This window comes from Podarcis melisellensis, assembly GCF_964234715.1.
Source record: "Podarcis melisellensis genome assembly, chromosome: 3".
Lineage (NCBI taxonomy): Eukaryota > Metazoa > Chordata > Lepidosauria > Squamata > Lacertidae > Podarcis > Podarcis melisellensis.
In genome coordinates, this window is record NC_138530.1 from 21,914,153 (window position 1) to 21,934,308 (window position 20,156).

Genomic DNA, 20,156 nt, shown 5'->3' on the forward strand with positions numbered 1-20,156 from the left:
AAGCTGGCATACCAGCTGATAAGCAAATATCATGCATGTAACTCAGTGTTGATCTTTTGTATTTGAACCTGTCTTAGGGGAAGTATTTGGACAGTAGCTATTCCAGTTTATCCAACAGCATTCAGACATTATATTCTGCAAATGCTCGCCTCAGTTTAATGAGCCAAACTGGGCCACAGGATCTTGTGTCCCCGTTCCCCTCATTTTAGAATTTCCACCAGCACTTTTACCATGGGTCACATTCCTAAACATGTGGTTCTAAATCCCAGTTCAGAAACCAGCAAAAATTTAGCCATCTAGTCCAGTGCATGTTTGTGACTATGATCAGCAAAAATATACCCAGCTAAATTCATGTCTGGGGCTTAAGATGGAGAAAAGAATAAAACTGAAATCAGCCCCAAGTTGAATTGTTAATGGAGCATGCACTTAGAAAATAGCTCTCAGCTAGTTAATAAATTAATGCCAATACCAAATTGTAGCTCCTTGTAAAGTTGACTGTGTCAAGAAAGTATGTTAAGTAGTTTTGCATGAGTTCACAGTATGGATAAATCGGACAGCTTTCTGGCAGCATCTAAGCTCTGATCTTGTAACTTGGACATTTACTTGAACACTCTCAGATTCATGCAGTGCACAAGGTGCTCTAACTGTATGCTCAAAAACAGATATTTTAGCTGTCAGTATAGAAACTGGCTAATGTTTCAAGTTGGGTATTTTTTTGCTGACAAAACTACTAGGAAGAGGAATTGTTGAAAGCTCTAAGAAGGATGTTCAGGTGTTTTACTACAGACTGTCCTTAACTACTGCCACCCAACGTAATAATAACATTTTAAAATTGGGTGGAGAACCACCAGTCCACAGGTTGATTCTGGCTCATAGCCCATTCCTGTCTGGCCTCATGACTTCTGCTTCTCGGCCTCATTCCTCACTATTTCCATGCTGGGAACACGGAAGCCTCTTTCTCCCCACCTCGCACAGGAGCCAAATGAGCTGCTGGAATAGGTACAGAAATATCTGTCCCTCCTCTAGTACCCCTGGAGTGGTGTGAGCAGGGAGGAAGATAAGGCTCTCTTTCTCTGCCTAGAAAGGAAGCTGAAAAGAGAGAGAGAAAGGGGTGGCAAAGAGAGTGAAATGCATGGTCCTCGCATTTTTGCTTCAGCCCCAGCCAATGTCAGTATGTTGCCCTTGGGAGATTACCCTGAGGGAACATCCTTTACATTAAGAAAGGTTCCCTATCTGCTTTAAAACTTAAATCCACATGGCTTGCTCAGCTCACTTTTTCCTGGGTTGGTGGCCACAGAAAAATCTTCTACTGGCTATTATTCCTGGTTGATTATTAATTATTTGTGCATTTTTATTTATTTCAGTTTCTCATTTTGCTTTCTTGTTTTATTTCTAAGTGCACTTTTCCTCTTCATCCTAGTCTTCACTTACACAAGTCTCTTGCAACGATCTTGTCCTGATGTTTCTCTACTTCTAAACTATCTACCTTTTTCTTAACCCTCTCTCAATCTTTAAAAAGCAAATCTTACTCCTTCTAATCTTCCTTCTCTATTGTAAATTTTTACCTCGCTAATTCAGTTTGGAGATCTACCATTTGGGCAGGATTCAACTTAATAGCTGTGCTAGCAGGAGCCAGAACAAGTCCCAATAGCACAATGGGGCTCCCTCCTTCCTTCCCCCACACCCTCCTCAAATCAGCCTGGGGGGTCAGGAGAACTCTTAGAGTACTGTACAGAGGGAGAGGGAGCTAATTTCACCAGACAAGCAGAAACACTTGTGCTGATGCAGCAATCTCCTTAGGTCTACTTTGAATTCTGCCCTTTGTCACTTGTTTGCAAAACATTTTGAGGATAAAATTGCTTGCCTCCACCGAGATCTTAACTCCACAGTTATAGCAGATGGATCTCATGGGTGTCCAGAGCACAGTCTAGTCTTGTTGTGTTGAATGAGTTTCAGCTAGTAATGCTCAAGGACGTGGCCAAGGGCAAATACTTGCGCTCTGGACTCTTGGCTGATAAAAACCAGTAGAGAGGGGACGTAAGTGATTCATGCTTCCTTGGAAGACAGGGTGGTCCTTGCTTGCTTTAAGGTGGCAGTGGTAAAATCACTCCTCAAGAAATGCTCCCTGGATTCAGAAAATCTAAGTAACTACCAGCCAGTTTCTAATCTCCCTTTCTTGGGCAAGGTTCTTGAGCAGGTGATCTCAGACAGATTCAGGTACTTTTGGAGGAAACTGATTTTATAGAGCCATTTCAATCACGTTTTAGGCCGGTGAAACTGGCACAGAAACTGCTTTGGTCACCCTATATGATGACCTGTGTCAGGAGAGAAATGTGTCCCTGTTAATTCTCCTCAACCTCTCAGTGGCTTTCAATACCAACAATCATGGTGTCCATATGGAGTGGCTGTTAGAGAAGAGTTGGTTGCACTGCTTTGTGGTAGTTCTGGTTTCCAGAGAGTGTAGCTTGGGGAGTGTTCTTTAGCCCTGCGGAACCTTCAATGTGGGGTTCTTCAAGGTTCAATTTTATTCCCTATGCTGTTTAACATCTACATTAAACCTCTGTGTGGGGTTATCTGGAGTTTTGGAGTACATTGTCTATGATATGCTGATGACACAAAGCTCTGTTTCTTTTTTACAGCTGCAGGTGAGGCAGTGGATATGCTAGATTATTGTCTTATCTTGGTAATCGATTGGATGCAAACTGAAAATGGAGGCACTGTTAGTGGGCGGTTCCATAGACTCGATGGCTGGGAGATTTAGGAGTGGGTACACAGCTTGGACTTACTTCTGAATCTTTTGCTGCCACTTGAGGCTCAGGTGGCCTCCACAGTGCGGAGCGCCTTCCACCAGTTCCTGCTGGTGGCCCAATGGTGCCCCTATCTGGACAGGCACAGCCTAACTACTGTTGTCTATGCTCTGGTAACCTCTAGGTTCGATTACAGCAATGCGTCATACATAGGGCTGTCTCTGAAGATAGTATGGAAACTTCAGATAGTGCAGAATTCGGCAGCCAGGTTGCTCACCGGGGCAAGATGGTTTGAGCATATTACACTGATCCTGGCTCAACTGCACTGGCTGCCAATTAGTAGCTGGGGCCAATTTAAAGTGTTGCTTTTGACCTATAAAGCCTTAAACGGCTCAGGACCACAATACATCAACAACCACCTCTCTCAATAGGAACCTACCCAGATCCTAAGATCATCCTCTGAGGCTCTGTGCCTCCTCCACAAGAGGTCTGGAGCATGGCAACACAAGAACGGGCCTTTTCTGCAGTCCCCATTTGTGGGGAGGTTCGGCTAGTGCCTTCACCATACACCTTTAGGTGCCAGGCAAAAATGTTCCTCTTCAACCAGGCCTTTGGCTGATTGACATCCAATGCCCAAACTCGGAACTCTGGTTACATATATATCATACTTAGTAAAACCATCATTAAAGACACAAAAATGAGTCAGATTTTTTAACATACAACTAAACTCAGGAAATTACTACTCTACATCTGACACTAATCAAACAATTCTGTGAGTTATTTTTGTTCCAACAATGAACAGAGAAAAGCCACATGTGAATAAATATCTAATGCCTTAAGGAAAAATAGTTCAAAAGCAAAGGCGATCTGCTTCCCTACAGTCTCTTCCGTAGAACACTCTATACTATTTCACAGAGTTCAGCTGAAAGTCTTTAGACTTTATTTAGAAGAATTTTTGTTTCTACTTATCCCACAAACTGTATCATATTTTAGTCTATGTTTATGACTTACATTCAATCAGATCTTCAAATATTTGCTATCAATTTTCTCCAAATAAAGAACACTTTTCATTAAACTAAAAAAGGTAGATATATATATAAGCCTGGTAATATCAGTAAGTACAGTTGGGTGACTCAACTAGGTAAGCAAGATTGCAATACTTTAATAGATGATGGTCAGTCTAGGGTCTTGAGATCAACTTTCTCTTTTTCAATATTTCTATTTCGATATACATTAAATAATGGGAAATGTTGTCAGAATTGGCTCCTGCCAAATTACTAAGGGTTGAATTGTAAGAGCTGGTTAAGAAATGCCAAGACTGGGAAGAATTAAGAGATAAGGAAACTGTAGCTAGTCCCTGCAAATACAGTAGTACCTCAGTTTTCGAATGAAATCCATTCCAGAAGACCGTTCGAGTTCTGAAACGTTCAAAAACCGAAAACTCAAAATAGAAGTCTCAAAACGGAAATCTCAATACAGAAAACTCAATATGGAAGCCGCGTTTCCAGTTAGACTTCTGAGGTGCGTTCGAAAACCGAAGCATTTACTTCCAGGCTTACAGCATTTGAATTCCGAAACGTTTGTTAACAGAGACGTTCAAAAACCAAGGTACCACTGTATATTACTTCAGCTAGAGTACAAATCACATATTTATCATTATTGTGCATTTTCATGGAAGGCAGTCAAGAAAGCTTATAAACATGGATTTCACAGGAAGACACAAAACTCCAAATGTACACTGGGATTCTAAGGGAGCTGCAGTTCACAGCTCATGTGGCTCTGAATTGATAAGTAAAGATGTATGGGCCTTAATCTGGCCACTAGACAAACACAATGGCCAACATATAATGTCAGGACAGTTGTCAGTATAGTTACATATCTCTTCTGCTGCACTGGGATGTACCACAGCTTCTACAAAGTCTGAAGCAAATTCCTTTCATATTAATCAAAGCGAAAAGCAAAGCAAAGCAGACTCTATATCCATCTCTTTGCCTGACCGCATGAGTGTGTCCCCTTGAGATAGGGAGTGAAGGAATGAAAAGCCTCATTCCCCCTTTGCCCTTCTCCACAGCTTCTTGACAAGTTATTGTGCACACAGGAATTTGGCAGGGAAGGTTCAATTAAGGACAGGTGTCAGGGTTTGTGCTGAAGCTTCAAGGTTTTAGCATTCTTCCCACGTTCTCCAGAGGAAGTTCCAACAGCGCCTGACATTTACTAGGTACTCTACCCTTAGCTTCTTCTTGCCAGTTTGTATAAAGTACAGTCGTACCTTGGATCTCAAATGCCTTGGCTCCTAAACAAATCGGCTACCGAACGATCAAAACGCAGAAGCGAGTGTTCTGGTTTTCAAAGGATTTTTGGAAGCTGAATGTCTGGTGTGGCTTTCGATTGGCTGCAGGAGCTTCCAGAAGCCGCGCTTTGGTTTCCGAACATTTTGGAAGTCGAACAGACTTCCGGAACAGACTCCGTTCAACTTCCAAGGTACGACTGTACCTCTGCCATTGAGAAAGTGAACATTGGGATACATCAGGTGTTTTTACCAGCATTAGTAGTTACTCTCTCCTGCCAAGCATGAACACACTCATACCTAAACAGTGTCTTCATAAGGTCAACCAAGTTTGCTGATAGATTAGGTTATCACAAATTAATACAAAAGCTTAGGCAATTAGAAGACCTGCAGTTTTACAGTTCTTCAGTTTTGATACATAGACCAGTGAAACGGAAAAACCAAAAAAGAGAGAAAAGATAAAAGCTTTCTTACTGAGAAAACTTCTGCTTTATACTACACTGTGCTCTCCGACAGTACTGCCATTTTCCATTGTGCATTATTCCCTTACTCCCCAAAGGCTGATATCTTTTTTCATCCACTCAGATTCCAACAGAGTATTTAAATTACATGATCTCCAGAAGACGTCCTGTGTGGGGCTGTTCAATATAATATTTACTTTTTGCTTAAGAGTGAAATTGGCACAAATTTCCTCCAACAGCCAATGCTGTCATTCTACAATATGCAGCTGCTCTATCAGGATCTTAGTCTCAGATCTGTGCCAGTACCTACTGTACATATTTATGTATTCCTTTCTTTTTTGCCAATTAACCCAGCAAAAGCACTGAAAATTCACTGGAATGATTCTATTTCTCAGAATGAGCCATATTAATTACCATCATATATCAAATTCCAGCCGTTTTGATCCAGCAGAAAACACCAGACACTCCAGTTAATGTCACAATACAGTGTTACTTCTCTTTGCCAAGATCCTTTAAAATAACATTGCACTCCAAAATTGATTCTACAAACACGTCACTACAGGGTTCCATGTTTATTCTGTAACAATAATTTTCAGATCAAGTTTACTTTAAAAGAATTTGTGCTTTCTAACAGCTGGGCTTAAAACTCTGCAGTCCTGAAAGTCAAGAGATGCTATTTCTCCTTCTGTCATTAGCTGCATCAACAAAAATTCTGCGGTCCATCTAGTTCCAAAAACAACAAATATGCCCCACTCTACTGTGTATTTGAATTATTCCTTAATATAGTCTATGCCAGTAAATAAAGAGACAACCAATTTACCAAATGGTAATATTTTTAAACACTTCATCTGCATTAATGAAAATGTGATATTATTTTTTCCTATCATGCATTCTAGTGAGTGATAAAGGTAGGAGCCTTATCACACAATAGCCTCCTCCTTACCCCAATATTATTAAATTAAACAAATATTTAACATTTATTGCATTATACAAATATAGCAATAAACTATAATGACATTAATCATTTTGGCCTTTAGTCATTTTTATTAATTAGCATCTTTTCATTAATATGTAAATAACTTCTTCAGTGTTCCTATCATTCCCAAATGGGTCAGTGTCCATGGATGTTAACTAGATGGTTGCTGGTTCGAGCAGTGGGTTGGACTAGATGACCCTTGGGTCCCTTTCAACTCTATGATTTTATGATTTTTTATTATTAGGATTTTACAAAACTCCATTTTTATAAAACTTCTCTACCTGGTTACTCAAAGGAAATTCTCTTTACAGGCAACCAGATTAATGGCTATGTATAGAAGCCCATGCTAAACCATGCAAGGGACTTTGCAGGGAAACTAAGGTGAATGAAGGCCCCATGGCCTCTTGTATCAAGTTATAAAAGTTATCAGGCTATTTCAAGTCTTTAAATAGACAAATGAGGTAGAATTATTCAGCTGCTTTGCTACACTTGCCAGGCACAGGATGATGCTTCAGCTATTGTTGTGCAAGCAGAGGTTTTATACTGAAATGGCTAACACAACATAAGTCTCAAAGTTATTTAAGTTTCTGAACAATGTGCATTAAAGATGCAAAATGGATTGCCAAAAAGCAGAGGCAAACATGCCAAAGTTCAACTCTTCAAGCTAATTATTAAGCAAACATTTTTTCTCCAAATTTAGTCACAAGACTCTCCTATAGCTAGCAATAATATACTACAAATATTTCCAGCCTCCTTCCCTCTCTTCTCCACTTACCAAACACTTTCCCTTTACCAGTTCTGGGTTTTGTTTTGTTTTCATAAGGTATAAGGATAGAAATGCCAAATTACCCCCTCACCATTTCCTGTTTTTACAACCATCCTTCAGTAAACAACTGTTATTGAACACATACTAAAACCACAAAAGAAGCTAAATATATCGTTTTAAACATGCATAAATGGCACTTCTGTCATACTTCATACCAAAGACACTCTTCCCAAATGCCATGCTGTCCCCAGGGGGCAAAGGTCATAGAAATGCTAGGTAAGAGAAGTTGGAAAAGAAATTATGAAGAATTCTTTTAAAGGTGGGAGGAAAGTTGAGACAGTCTCTTTATAATAGTACTCATGTCCATTATTTAGACCATAGGTTTCTTGAAGGCAGGGGCTTGCCTGTTCTGCTTATTTATTTAAATATGTTTTCCCTTGCTTTTTTTTGACATATACATGTCCACAAGCTGTATGTTGATAATGCATGCTGCTTCCAGTGAGCTGGAGATGGCTTACAAATATTGTCTTACAAAGATCTAAAACAATTAAACAGTTAGATAACAAATACTGTTAACACAGAAAGGAATTCAGAAAAAAACAGAAAATACACTGCCCAATGTACGTTCACATTATAAGCGGAGTTAAAACAAAGCCGATTTAAATATCATGTGTGAAAATTATCTTCATCTCTGACTATAGTCCTAGAAATAATTTTTTCTAAAGGCCATTCCAAGAACAGCTTTAGAGTACATATGTACTTCTTCCTAGATGTCTTCTCTTTTAACCATCCTGGCACATACAAGAACCCCAGAAGGAAAAAGTCTATCTACACAATTCATTGCTGATACAACCAGATTACAAAATCACCTTGTTCTGAGATTATACAAACAGAAACCATTGTTCCTGCTTAGAACAGGTCTGTTGTCACACGATTTTAGCGTGTACTAGCGCCACACATAGGGCAGGCTGCAGAGGGGTTCAAACAGATTTAACCCTTTCTGCTGATGTTTCCTGCTTAAAATTGAAAACATTGCTACAGTTACCATCTTCCCAGTATACCTATGCAGTATTAAGCTGCAGAGGGGTGCATGGGGAAGGACAGCAGGTGCAAACTTTTGTCCCCAATTCTCTTTTCTAGTAGGAAAAGAGACCAAATAAATGTTCTATGAGGACATTCCCTGCTTTCCTCTGTACTATTGTGCTATGAAGATACTTTTTCTTTTCCGATTGGTAGGAAATGGAAAGAGGAGTCTTCAGCTCTTGGTCTGGGGGAATCAGGAAGATATTGCAGATTTTTTTACTTATTATTTCAAACAAAATGTACCCCTTCCCCCAGATTCTCCCAAGAACCACCATCAAATAATTTAATTAAATGTTTTTCTTTTTTGAGTATATTTAAATATATTGCTGATAATCTCAAAAGTTGAGTACTTGAACTCAAGGAAACAAAATTTGACTGATTTTATATAACAGTATTTTTATCCTACTTTGGAAAGTCCAAAATAAGCTTTTAAGAGTAAACCTGAAAGAACAGATTTAAACCAGCATATGGTGAAGCTCAATTCATTGCTCAATCCATTGCTTACAAGGGGGAACCTACCCCATGGAATGGTCCAGTTTCCTCAGGACTTTTGGGCCAGTACTTCAACATCCAAGAACTATGGACTCAGAAGTGTCAGCAACAATGGCATGACCCTATTTATGCAATGAAATGTTAACTTTGAGTTATTTAATAGAAACTGCCTTACCATTCTTCTTTGAACTCCAAAAAGGGGATAAGGGGAATGGTGGTTCAGCAGATATGGATGTATGCAAGAAAACTGTATGTGTGTAAGACTAAGAGGCAGAAAGTATCTTTCCCCTGTGGCAAATGTAAGTGAGTTTAACCTGATGAAAACAGATATATATTTTTTTTTAAAAATGAAAATGGCAGTGTGCAGTATCAACAAATTAGGCAAACTTCCTGCTAGGAAAATAAAACAGTCAAGGTTAGGATCAGGATTTATGTTTTACATACTGTACCAAATTGTTTAGTGTACAACTGAACTTCCCTTCTGCACCCCACTTTAATTAATCCTGTGTTTTGACATTCAAACTGAGAACGTGGAGTGGGTGTAAATTCCTAGATCCACCCTTAGACACATTCCCAAGGCTGCATGTTGGCAACCCATAGAATAGCTTCCCATTCTTTCATGAGTGTGTTTGTTATGTGTGAAATGCATATACACTGAAGTTCCAGAGACAGATTTAAAAATGCTCTGTTACCTGTTCTTAGTTTCACACATTGCACCCACCTCCTTCATTTCTTTTCTGTGTTCTCTCTTGGGTGGCCTCTCTGGAGTTGAACTCCAAAAATGAATTTGGCACTTTGCCTGTTCCACTGGACTACAGTCTGGCCTAATCCTATAGTAGTATTTAACCTCATCATGCCCCAACCCTTCGTTTTCCTTGACCCCTTAGCACTTGATAACAGTCTATAGTGAATGAGCTGGGTCAGATTTCACCAAGGTCAAATATGCCCTAGCTCCTGATAGAGGAAATAAGTGTCACTTTGGTACTTTGTGTATTAGGTGAACTGTGACAAAAACATGTGTTGTAGAAAAGGGAAAGGAAATGTATTTTCCATTGTAAAATGCCAACTGCACTCAGCTTACAGAAAAACACTCCTGACATTTCCCTGAGAAGGGTGTTTTCCCTTTATTTATTTTGCAATACTTTGCAGATTCAGAAAACTCAACAGTAATAAAATAAATTCCACTTGAGCTCTACGGACAGCATAAGTATGTTACAGTAGAGGTACTTTCTACACCATTCTTTGAATTCCTATGAAGACCTCTCCCACTTGCAGCAACAGCAACTTCTGCTTAGATCTTCAACAAATTCTCTTTCTTTGCATATAACTTTTTATAAAGCACACCCTGACTAGGCATAAGGGGGGGGGGATTCAGTTTCCACTACTGAAGGTCTGTATTCCCTTGTCTGCTTCCTACTCCCACATTCTCTCCCATAAATGCTGCAAGGTCATGCTGTTAATCATCTAATGTGTGCTGACTTCAGAAAGAAACAAAAGACTGAACCTGCCGAGTGAGAATTTCTTTAAGGATAACTTTAAAAGGCAACATTGTATAGATACCACATTTGTCTCATGTTTAATAGTTGTGGTTTTTGAGGAAATTCTTACCAACTATTTCTCATCTGTGCTTGTGCTGATAAGACATTAAATCAGGGGTGGCTAACCTGCAACCTTCTAGATATTGCTGGACTACAACTCCCAACATCCCTAACCACTGACCATGCTGGTTGTAGCTGGGAGGGGGCCACAGGTTAGGCATCCCTGTATTAAATTTCCTCAGTGATAGTTTTGCCTTCAGACATTATTCTAAAATAGATACTGCAGCTTATCTTGTTTGTTTTGCTTGATAGGTCAGGGGAGTAGATTCGTTCAGGCACATCCTTTACACCTTGGAGACACAAGTCTTTCTCTGTTTGCATCATATTGTGGTCTGCCAGCAAAAAAGGATGGGGAATATTCTACCTATAGCTTTCTTAAACAAACATGTTTAGTCTGTATGAGAAATAGAAGGCACTCATGAGCTTTCTCTGCACCCCTAGTATAAAGAGGCCTTTCTTATTTCAAATATTATTTCAGTTCTTTATGTGAAATTAATTACATTTTCAGCACTTTGCTGATTTTGCATTGCTCACTGTTCTCCCCTATATTCCCTGCCAACTGGAACAGCAGCAGACCACCCTTACTATACAAATCAAATATCCTTAATAGCTAAAGGTTTGCAAACTTATTTTAGCTTCAAAACACACACACACACACATTTACAATGAAATGTTATTGTCCATAACAAGAAAAAATGCTCAACTGTCTACTGTCAGATGCAGCTCTACTTGTACGAAAAATGTAAGCATGATGAGTCGTGTCAGAATATGATTGTGTATTCAAATGAACATATTCTTAAAAGAAATGTATTGTGGAAAGAAAGCATTCACATTCAGATACATACACATGCTAATGATCATTGGAAAGTGTACCAGTTCCTCATTCAGCAACTGATATGCATGTAGGATTCTAATTTCGCACCTGAATCTTCTTAATTTGACTGAGACTGTACACCACCATAATCCTGCTTCCTATATAGAACAGTATTTCTTCTTTAAAAAACACATATATTTTCTTTAGGAATAAATATATAAATAAGAGGACACTTGAATAAAAGTCTAATGATTACCACAGCCAGATAAACCTGATCACACAATAAACATTTAATTATAGGTTCTTTAAAAACAATAACTTTTATTATATTAAGACGGTTTAAGACCTACCTTGTCTGCTAACAACTCTCTAATTTTGCTTGCTTGGAGGCGAAATTTCATCAGCTGGGATTCTAGAGCTATGCATCTTTCTTTCCAGTTTATAGTTCCCTCAAACTCTAGCAACTCTGCCATATTTATGCTGTGAAGGGGGAAAACAAGCTATTTAATATTCCATATAATTGTTTCTTCATTCTTATATACATACAGAAAGTGTTCCTATATATCATAAAAAGCAGCATAGTAAACATGTTTACTCTGTGGTAAGTTCTACCAAGTTCAATGTTTGCCCTCCAGTATTATTATTATTATTATTATTTATTTATTTATTTATTTATTTATTTATTTATTTTGTATACCCCGCTTCATCTGTAGATCTCAGGGTGGTTCACAACATAAAAATACAGTGTGTTTAGAACTACAATTTTAATTTAACAACTTCAGTAATATCAGTGTTTGATCTCAACTTATTGAGTTGGGGCTAGGTACAAATCTTTCCCGTAAAATCATTTTGCAAACTGATAAGCTCCACGGACAAGAGATGGATTAGGAAATATCACTCATTTATTACTCTGGACATTTCAAATCCAAACTGCAACTTTAAAAGATCCAGTTTAACTAATTAATGTTTCTATTATTACTTATTAGACTAGTTACACAAAGGTCTCCAAGCAACTTACAGCATATTTAAAAACATGAGCATAAATACCTTATAATATCAATACATTCACACAAAAACACATGAAATTACAAAATTCACCTCCATAACAGCCACAGAAAAGCTTTGACAAATTATCACTATCCAAATAGAGTTGTAGCTGAGCCAATAGCCTATGCTGACGGAATTAACTCTGTGCTGAGGTACCTGTGTCTCCTCTGAAAGCAAATGAACCCCCCAAACTACAAACACACTCCTATTTAATGGATGTTTACCACTTTTTAGCAAAAGAAAAAAAATCTCATGAAACTGTTTACAAACTGCTTTAAAACTCTCAAGTAAATATAGAACGACAATTTTCTTGGTGAACCACTGAAAGCCAAGGTGGAAAATAGATCTTTATGGCTCTTTTAAAGGAGGGATCACGCTTGCCAGATATCACTTGTTTCTATCATGAAACCAATGAGAAAAAGACAATCAAGATAAACAACTATTGGCTGAAAGAATGTTTAATTATCTACCACATTATTTACATGTACAATAGTTTTCAATATTTTCCAACAAAAGCTCTTATAGGGTTAACTCTAGATTATTTAGAACTTGTAAGTTATTTATCTATTTAAAGCATTTTGGGTCTTTAGTAAAAAAAAAGTTAGTTAGCTAGTCTTACTTCTAAGGTCATAAACACGCTTTGCACTTTAAAATTCTTTTTTGCTCTTTTCTGTTCGGGTTGATAAAAATAAAATTCCATTACAGTGGTATCCCCAGTTGCGCACAGGATCTGTTCCGGAGCTCCAGTCGGATCCTGAGCTGTGCGTATCCCGAGATGCCGCTTCTGCACATGCGCACGGTGCATAGAGCGCATCCTGCACATGTGCGCGTGGTGAAACCCAGAAAAATACTTCTGGGTTTGCCGCTCACATATCCCGAAGGATACGTAACAGGAGGTGAACGTAAGTAGAGGTACCACTGTACTGCATCAGGCCTAGCAAAAGTTTGGAACGTAAGCTCTACTTTCCACCTTTCACGTGGCTGTAACCAGGGGCACTGCTAGGAACTAAATAACACCACAGACCCTTAACACATATTTGCATATGCTAGTCATAATAACAATAATTTTATTATTTATATCCCGCTCATCTGGCTGGGTTGCCCCAGCCACTCTGGGTGGCTTCCAGCACATATAAAAACATAATAAAACATCAAACATTTAAAAACCTTCTGAAACAGGACTGTACAGTAATTCATATGTACAGATGAAAGTTTAAGTCTTCAATCAAATTAAGATGGTTGTGGGTCTTACTTGAATTGCACTTTACAGCACACCCAGAAATCTTGCAAGCATAGATGCCAACTCCTAGGGGCTGAGGTCCCTTCAGCCCCCCATAAAATATTTGAGGGGGGGCAGGGCCCCAAAAATTGATGGGCCTTGGCATTCAAATGGTGTGCGTGCTGCATCATGTGATCGATTCTGTGGGGCAGGGCTGCTTACCTGACCCCCCTAATTTATTCAAGTTGGCACCCCTGCTTGCAAGCAAAGTAAAATATTAATTATTAAAAAAAATAAATGGGGATGCAGGAGGTTTGAGGCCCAGTACAAAGGACCTGGGATTTGGATCCCCTCCTAACAGCACTTCTGCTGTAAGAGTACTTCAGTTCAACTTTTGCCAATACAATTTGGATGGATCATCTCCTCTTTCCTCTTTCCCTTCTGAGTTTTTCTTTGTGTTAATTTCATTTTTATTGTTTTCTTTTTAAAATTGAGTTCTAAAGATCTCAAGGATAATTGCCAAAAACAATTGGTACCACTTACCAACAAATAGTATCAAGAATGTTTTTGGCTTTTGAGAGCTTCTACATAGGTGGAAATTGAAGTTTGTGGGAATAAAGCAGGCATAAGCAAACTTGCCCCCCCCCGCCCGATGTTTTGGACTACAACTCCCATCTTCCCTGACCACTGGTTCTGTTAGCTAGGGATGATGGGAGTTGTAGTCCCAAAACATCTAGATGGTCGAGTTTGCCTATGCCTGGAATAAACTTTCTGCAGATGTCCCAGTGAATATATGAACATGACAAACAGGGTAGAATTTTTCAGTGTTCAAGCATTTAACTGAGATACAAATATGATATCACTCATATAAAGCTTGAAATTGACCCTATTATTGTGAGGGTTTTGTTAGTTATAATTCCAGCAAATTATTTGCTTTGCGTTTTCCAAAAAGCAAAGGATTATGGAAATATTTGCTGGCACAATATACGCTGTTTACAATTGCACTGAATGATCTTATTTATGAGTCAATGACTTCCCGTCTCTTGTTCAATTCCTCAAGGGAAAATAAATGAGTTCATCACTTTGGCTGGGCTAAGTGTTCTGATTCAGCATTGTGAACCTACACACATTTTCCCTCCTTTTCTTTTTTAAATAGTTTTTTTTATAAACCAACAGTGCAGTCCTATGCATGCTTACTCAGAGGTAAGTCTTATTACATTATGTAGGGCTTACTCCCTTGTACAGGATTCTAAGTTTAAGTTCCTTAAACATTAGGTTACAAGTTACGGCATGATACAATAATTCTGACAAATCTGTTTCAGCTAAGTTTTTTATTTTTGCTGCAAGGATATATATATATATAAGAATTAAATATTTTATTTCTGCTTGAATATATTGGTATGGTTTAGCTGTCATGATACTGATACGGGAATTCATTTTCATATTTTACATTAAACCATGTGGCATTATGCAGTGGGCTAATATTTTGCAAAAACATGCATTAACTGATCATATAAGGCATCAGAATGCAAAGGAAGCAGATCCAGACTTGAAGATCCACCAACCTGAAACAGGAATGGAACTGTCAGTAACTCTATAAATGAAAGTTTATAGCCAGAAGGGAGTGACAATTTGTTCCTATTTAAATTGCAGGAAAAGCTTCCAATTACTTCAGTGAGGTCAGGGTTTTTCCCAAAATACTCTCCCAACACACAATGTAAACAAACAGAAAATAGAAGAACTTTTCATTATAGTAGGTCATTTCCCCCCCATTTAGCAAGAGACACATCCTTTTAACATGAGGGGATATTAAAATATGATTTAAAACACACCTCTTTAAAATGAAGTGTTGCATTTCTAGCATTCCACACAGAAAACTGGAAGTAGAAGTTTTAATTTGCTACCTGCAAGCTAGCTGAATCCATAAGGTAGTGAGATGAAATGCAGATGATTGCTCAGTGGTCTAACACTGTGGCACTGAAGTTCATGGCAAGGATTTGTCCATGCAGAAACTTAAGATACCACTAGCTAACACTTTTCTTATTGCTGACTCTTGAGTACTCTGTCATATACATGGAAATGTGTAATAGAAAGATAAAGAAGTGGTGATTACCTACTTCTACTGCAGGCACTTAAATGCACTGTTTTGTTTTCATATACTAGAATTGATCGCAATCTATCGGTCGATCGTGGGGCATCCCTGATCGATCCTGGTTGATCGTGTGATCCTGAGAGATCCCCCCCCCAAAAAAATCTGGATTTTGGTAAAGCAGTCTGTGATGTTTTATAGACTTTTATATACTACCCAATAGAGACTCAATGAAAAGGGTATGCCATATCATTCCTTGCACTGGGCTCCTTTAAATTTCCCTGCAATTGCAGCTTTCCCCTTATCATAAAGCAAGAGATCATTGACCATGTTCCCAGCTCAAGTACAGTTCAGAGTTCTGGGAGTTTGGCCAGCATGAGGAGCAGAAGAATCTCGGGGGTGGGTTTTCAGGGTGAAGACTCTGTAAACTGCAGATGGTGATGTTAAGGGCTTTCTGTGCTACTTTAGTCTCTGCTCTCTTCCCGCACAGGAGATTTAGTCCTAAAAATATTTACATACTGCTATTCATTAAAGAGAAAATCAGAGCCATTCGCAACAATTGTATATAAAACCATATTAAAAAAAGTTAAAATCAGACGATTGTGGAAAAAACAAGGTTCAAAGCTATGAAGCCCACAAAACAGTATGCTTAACAGGCAGAAATCAGGGTCAGGAAACAACCTGTTTTATCCATCCCAGGACTTGGTTCTGGGATATACAAAGAATTAAAAAACAGACCACCAAGCACGTACAGAGCGCCTTTCCCCTGGCCAGGGATGCCAACTTGAATAAAATATTGAGGGGCCAGGTAAGACCCACCCTGCATATTCAATCACATAATGTAAACACACACACCATTTGAAAGGCAATGCCCATCCACGGGGGGGGGGGGCTTAAAATATGTTAGGTGGGCGCCCAAAAGACCTTGGCCCCTAGGAGATGGCTCCTATGCCCCTAACCACAAGTAGTCCTCACGCTACCATAATGTGGGGGGCATCACAGGAGGCAGACCCTGAACCTCTGACTGTGTTTCCCACCTTTACCTCCAGCATCCTTTAATGCACATTTTAAGCAGCAGGGCATGCGGGCTGCCCGATTTATCCCTGGCATCCAGCTCCCCATCAGCTGTCTGAAAAGGGAGGCTAGAACTTGACTGCCCCAGGTTTCCCCACTCCCCCGCCCCCAGATGTGGGGCAGAGCTGCTTGTTCTGACGACGAGAGGCGAAGGCACTCTTCGCGCGCTCAGAGGCGCTGCTGTGGGCGCCCAGCCATTAACTTCTGAGGCGCCCACCTGATGCCCCACCACGGAGAGACCAGACAGTGATTCAGAGGCAGAGAGAAAGAGAGGAAAGTTCATCCAGCAGCAGCAGCAGCGAGGGAATTTATATATATATATAAAACTTGGGAGTTCCCGCAGCTTCCCTGCTGGGCCAAAGGAAGAGCAGAGAGGAGGCGAAAGTTTGAGGGAAGAGGGAGGGAAGAGGCATGACTTCCCCCGCACCGTCTAAAAGTCTCTCGACTTCCCCCGAAGAGGGGGAAAGGGAGGCTCCCCACCCCACCCCCCCAAAAAACCACAACTTAAGCCAAACCTGAGGAGGGCGGGCGGCCTCCGCCTCCTCAACGAAGTCTCTCAGGCGCCCCTCACAAGCAGCGCCGCCGCCGCCTCGCTTCCAAAGGCTCCCTCCGCGCCTGTCCCACCAGCACCATCCCCGCGGTCCGTGGGGGGCCGGCAGGCGGCAAGGGGCCTGGGCTGAGCGGCAGCCGCGCCGGCCATTCAGCGGGCGTGGAAGGCGGGGCTTGGGAGCGCTCGGCAGCCTCTCCGCAGCGGCCCGGGGTGGCGGTTTCTTGGGGCCGAGGGGGCAAGGAGTTGGGCAGGAACCACCGCGACGTGGGGGGAGGGGGGGAGCGAGCGGAGCGGGGCTGAGGGAAGCCGCCGTGTATCTGCGGGACTCGCCCACGAGAGGCCGAGGGCGGGACACCTCAGTGGGCCTGCCTGCCTGCCTCCCCCGCTTTACTTGCGCGAAAAGGCTTTCCGACGCGCCGCTCTGCGCCACGCGCGCAGCCCGTGCCTGAGGAGAAATTAGGCCCTTATATAGCCCTCCCCCCAACCCGCGTAAAAATGATTTTAGGCTGCCGAACCTGGATATCGTCATGTATCATTTCTTTGCCAGAAAAAAATAATCTCGAGAATGGTGGGAAGGGACCCGGAGGGTCATCAAGTCCAACCCGCTGCAAATGCGGGAATCTTTTGCCCCACATGGGGCTCGAACCCACGACGCTGAGGTTTTAAGAGTCTCAAGCCCACACCAAGCTCCCACGTCAGTTTGGAGGGGTAGGTTGCCCAGCAAATTTTGTTGCCTGCTTTCAGCGTAAGCTGAAAGGATAAGTCGGGGGCAAATAAAAAGGCGGTGAAGTTTTTTGTTATCCCTGATCGTGCAACAGGGAACTGGCGACATCAAATCAATAAGAGCTAATTAAAACCAGCTCCAGCGGGTGAGGAAAGGGCATTTTGAAACAACAACAACAGAGTCTTTCTCTATAACTGGAAAGTTGTTGACGGTGATCTAAGCATTCCCAATATGTAGGAGCGGTTGCACCACCAAAAAAGCCCCTTCTCTGGTCAGCACCTGCTTCCTCACAGATGGTAGTATCATAGAATTGTAGATTTGGAAGCGACCATGAGGGTCATCTAAGTCCAACCCGCTGCAATGCATCTAACATGAAAATCATAAGGTTTTGGATATACAAAGGTGTATATATATATATATATATATATATATATATATATATATATATATATAAAAACAGGCATGTCCAACTCCCAAGAGACTTCGATCTACTCCCACTATAGAAAAAACCTGGCAGTGATCTACCCATTGAATCTACCCATTCTTTTTTTGGGGGGGGGACATCGATCAGGATCACACAAACCACCAGGATCAACCAGGGGTGGACCGTGAGCGACCAGTAGATCACAAATCAACTGGTTGGACATGCCTGATATATAAGACTCTTCCTAGTGTTACGAGTTTGGGGAAGTAGGCTGTACGCCGAGACCCTTCTAGCTCCTGAATCTACCAAGTGTTAAAATAAAAGCCAGCCTATCTTCTTGATGAGGCAAATGCCTGGGTGATGGGCCATTATTAAGAGAACTAAGGAAAGGGGTTCTGTGCAAGATAGAAATGGGTACCACCCACTCACTCTGCAACGGTTAATTAGAAGGAAAAGGCAGAGTTGAGTGGCAGTGAAGCAAAAAAGCAGCAGGCCAGGGAAATAGACAGAACGTTTGTCTTCTGTTTGAACCCAAGGCTGTGGTTATGGGAGAAACGAGACCTTTTTGCTATGAACCCCTCCACTGTAAGCCTAGGTTATAAACCATATATCACAAAAGCACCACAGTCTCCATTGTGCCTCATTCCCAAAGGAAACATGAATCCTGGGTAAGTGTCTGAAACCCCTGGGATCTCATACCACTCAGAGATTGGGTGCCATGTAATACTCCATACAGAATTTCAGAAACTACAAATAACGAATGGTAGTTTGTTGTCCACATGACATTGTCTTCGACAAAATGCCATTCCATAGTTTGCACCCCCTCCCATTAAATCACAATTTATCATTTCTGCAGTGGGGGGTTGCTTACTGGTTTATTTTTATTTTTTTGGTTGAAACAGTAAATCCAGATATGCAACAGCATTTTGGTGAGGTCGAAATTGTGTGGACACTGCACAAAACTTTTCACACAAGAGCAGCAGCACTCAGTTCACTCTAAACTACCGTGTGAAACTCCCCGATAATGGAAATGGAAATAAAGAGTCATGGGTGGTGTAACTATAGCCAAAATTTTCCCCATTTGTGTGCAGGCATTCTTTCCTTTTCATGCAACACTGCCATTTTTATCTAGCTCATAATAAATTCTACAGACTGAAGTGTGCTGCTTTCTTTTTAGCTTGCCAGTTCCCGAGAGCGTTGAAGACTTGAGGCCAAGAGCATAAAGAGATTTATCAATCAAACAGTTGAGAAAGGAACTTCTCAATAAAGTTGTTTCTCATTTAGGGACATTTTTATGTGATGTGTTTCTGAGTGTATTTCCCTGTTCTTTTTTCCTAGGATCCTTTCTGGTTTCACTGTGGTCAGTGCCCAGCACTATATTCTCCCAATGCAAGCATTGTGCTACTCTCTGTGCCAAGTCACAGCTACAATAGGACTACAGTGGTACCTCTGGTTACGTACTTAACTCATTCCAGAGGTCTGTTCTTAACCTGAAACTGTTCTTAACCTGAAGCACCACTTTAGCTAATGGGGCCTCCTGCTGCCGCTGTGCGGCCGCTGCACTATTTCTGTTCTCATCCTGAAAGTTCTTAACCCAAGGTAATATTTCTGGGTTAGCGGAGTCTGTAACCTGAAGCATATGTAACCTAAGGTACCACTGTAGTAGTAGTAGTAGTAGTAGTAGTAGTAATAATAATAATAATAATAATAATAATAATAATAATAATAATGTGTTCAAGGGTCAGCTTTTTAGGCACTGTCGTTGCAGTAGTGGTTTGCTGGCACAATATCGTGCCTGCGACAGA

The 20,156-nt window shown here is 40.7% G+C and overlaps 1 protein-coding gene and 1 long non-coding RNA gene across 2 annotated transcripts in view; one reads left to right on the plus strand and one right to left on the minus strand.

Moving 5' to 3' along the window:
- Positions 1-17,325, minus strand: part of PLEKHH2 (pleckstrin homology, MyTH4 and FERM domain containing H2) — a 61,283-nt gene extending 43,958 nt beyond the window's left edge. The window contains exons 1-2 of the mRNA XM_081903708.1: positions 17,169-17,325; positions 11,575-11,704 (exon numbers count right to left, since the gene is read on the minus strand). Coding sequence (XP_081759834.1) covers positions 11,575-11,697 — 123 coding nt within the window. The 5' untranslated portion in view covers positions 11,698-11,704; positions 17,169-17,325. The remainder of the gene's footprint in view (positions 1-11,574; positions 11,705-17,168) is intronic.
- A 150-nt stretch (positions 17,326-17,475) lies between these two features.
- LOC309366054 lies at positions 17,476-19,634 on the plus strand. Its single transcript, XR_014166447.1, has 2 exons — positions 17,476-18,138; positions 19,537-19,634. It is a non-coding gene; the product is annotated as an uncharacterized lncRNA (long non-coding RNA).
- The last annotated feature ends 522 nt before the right edge of the window (positions 19,635-20,156 follow it).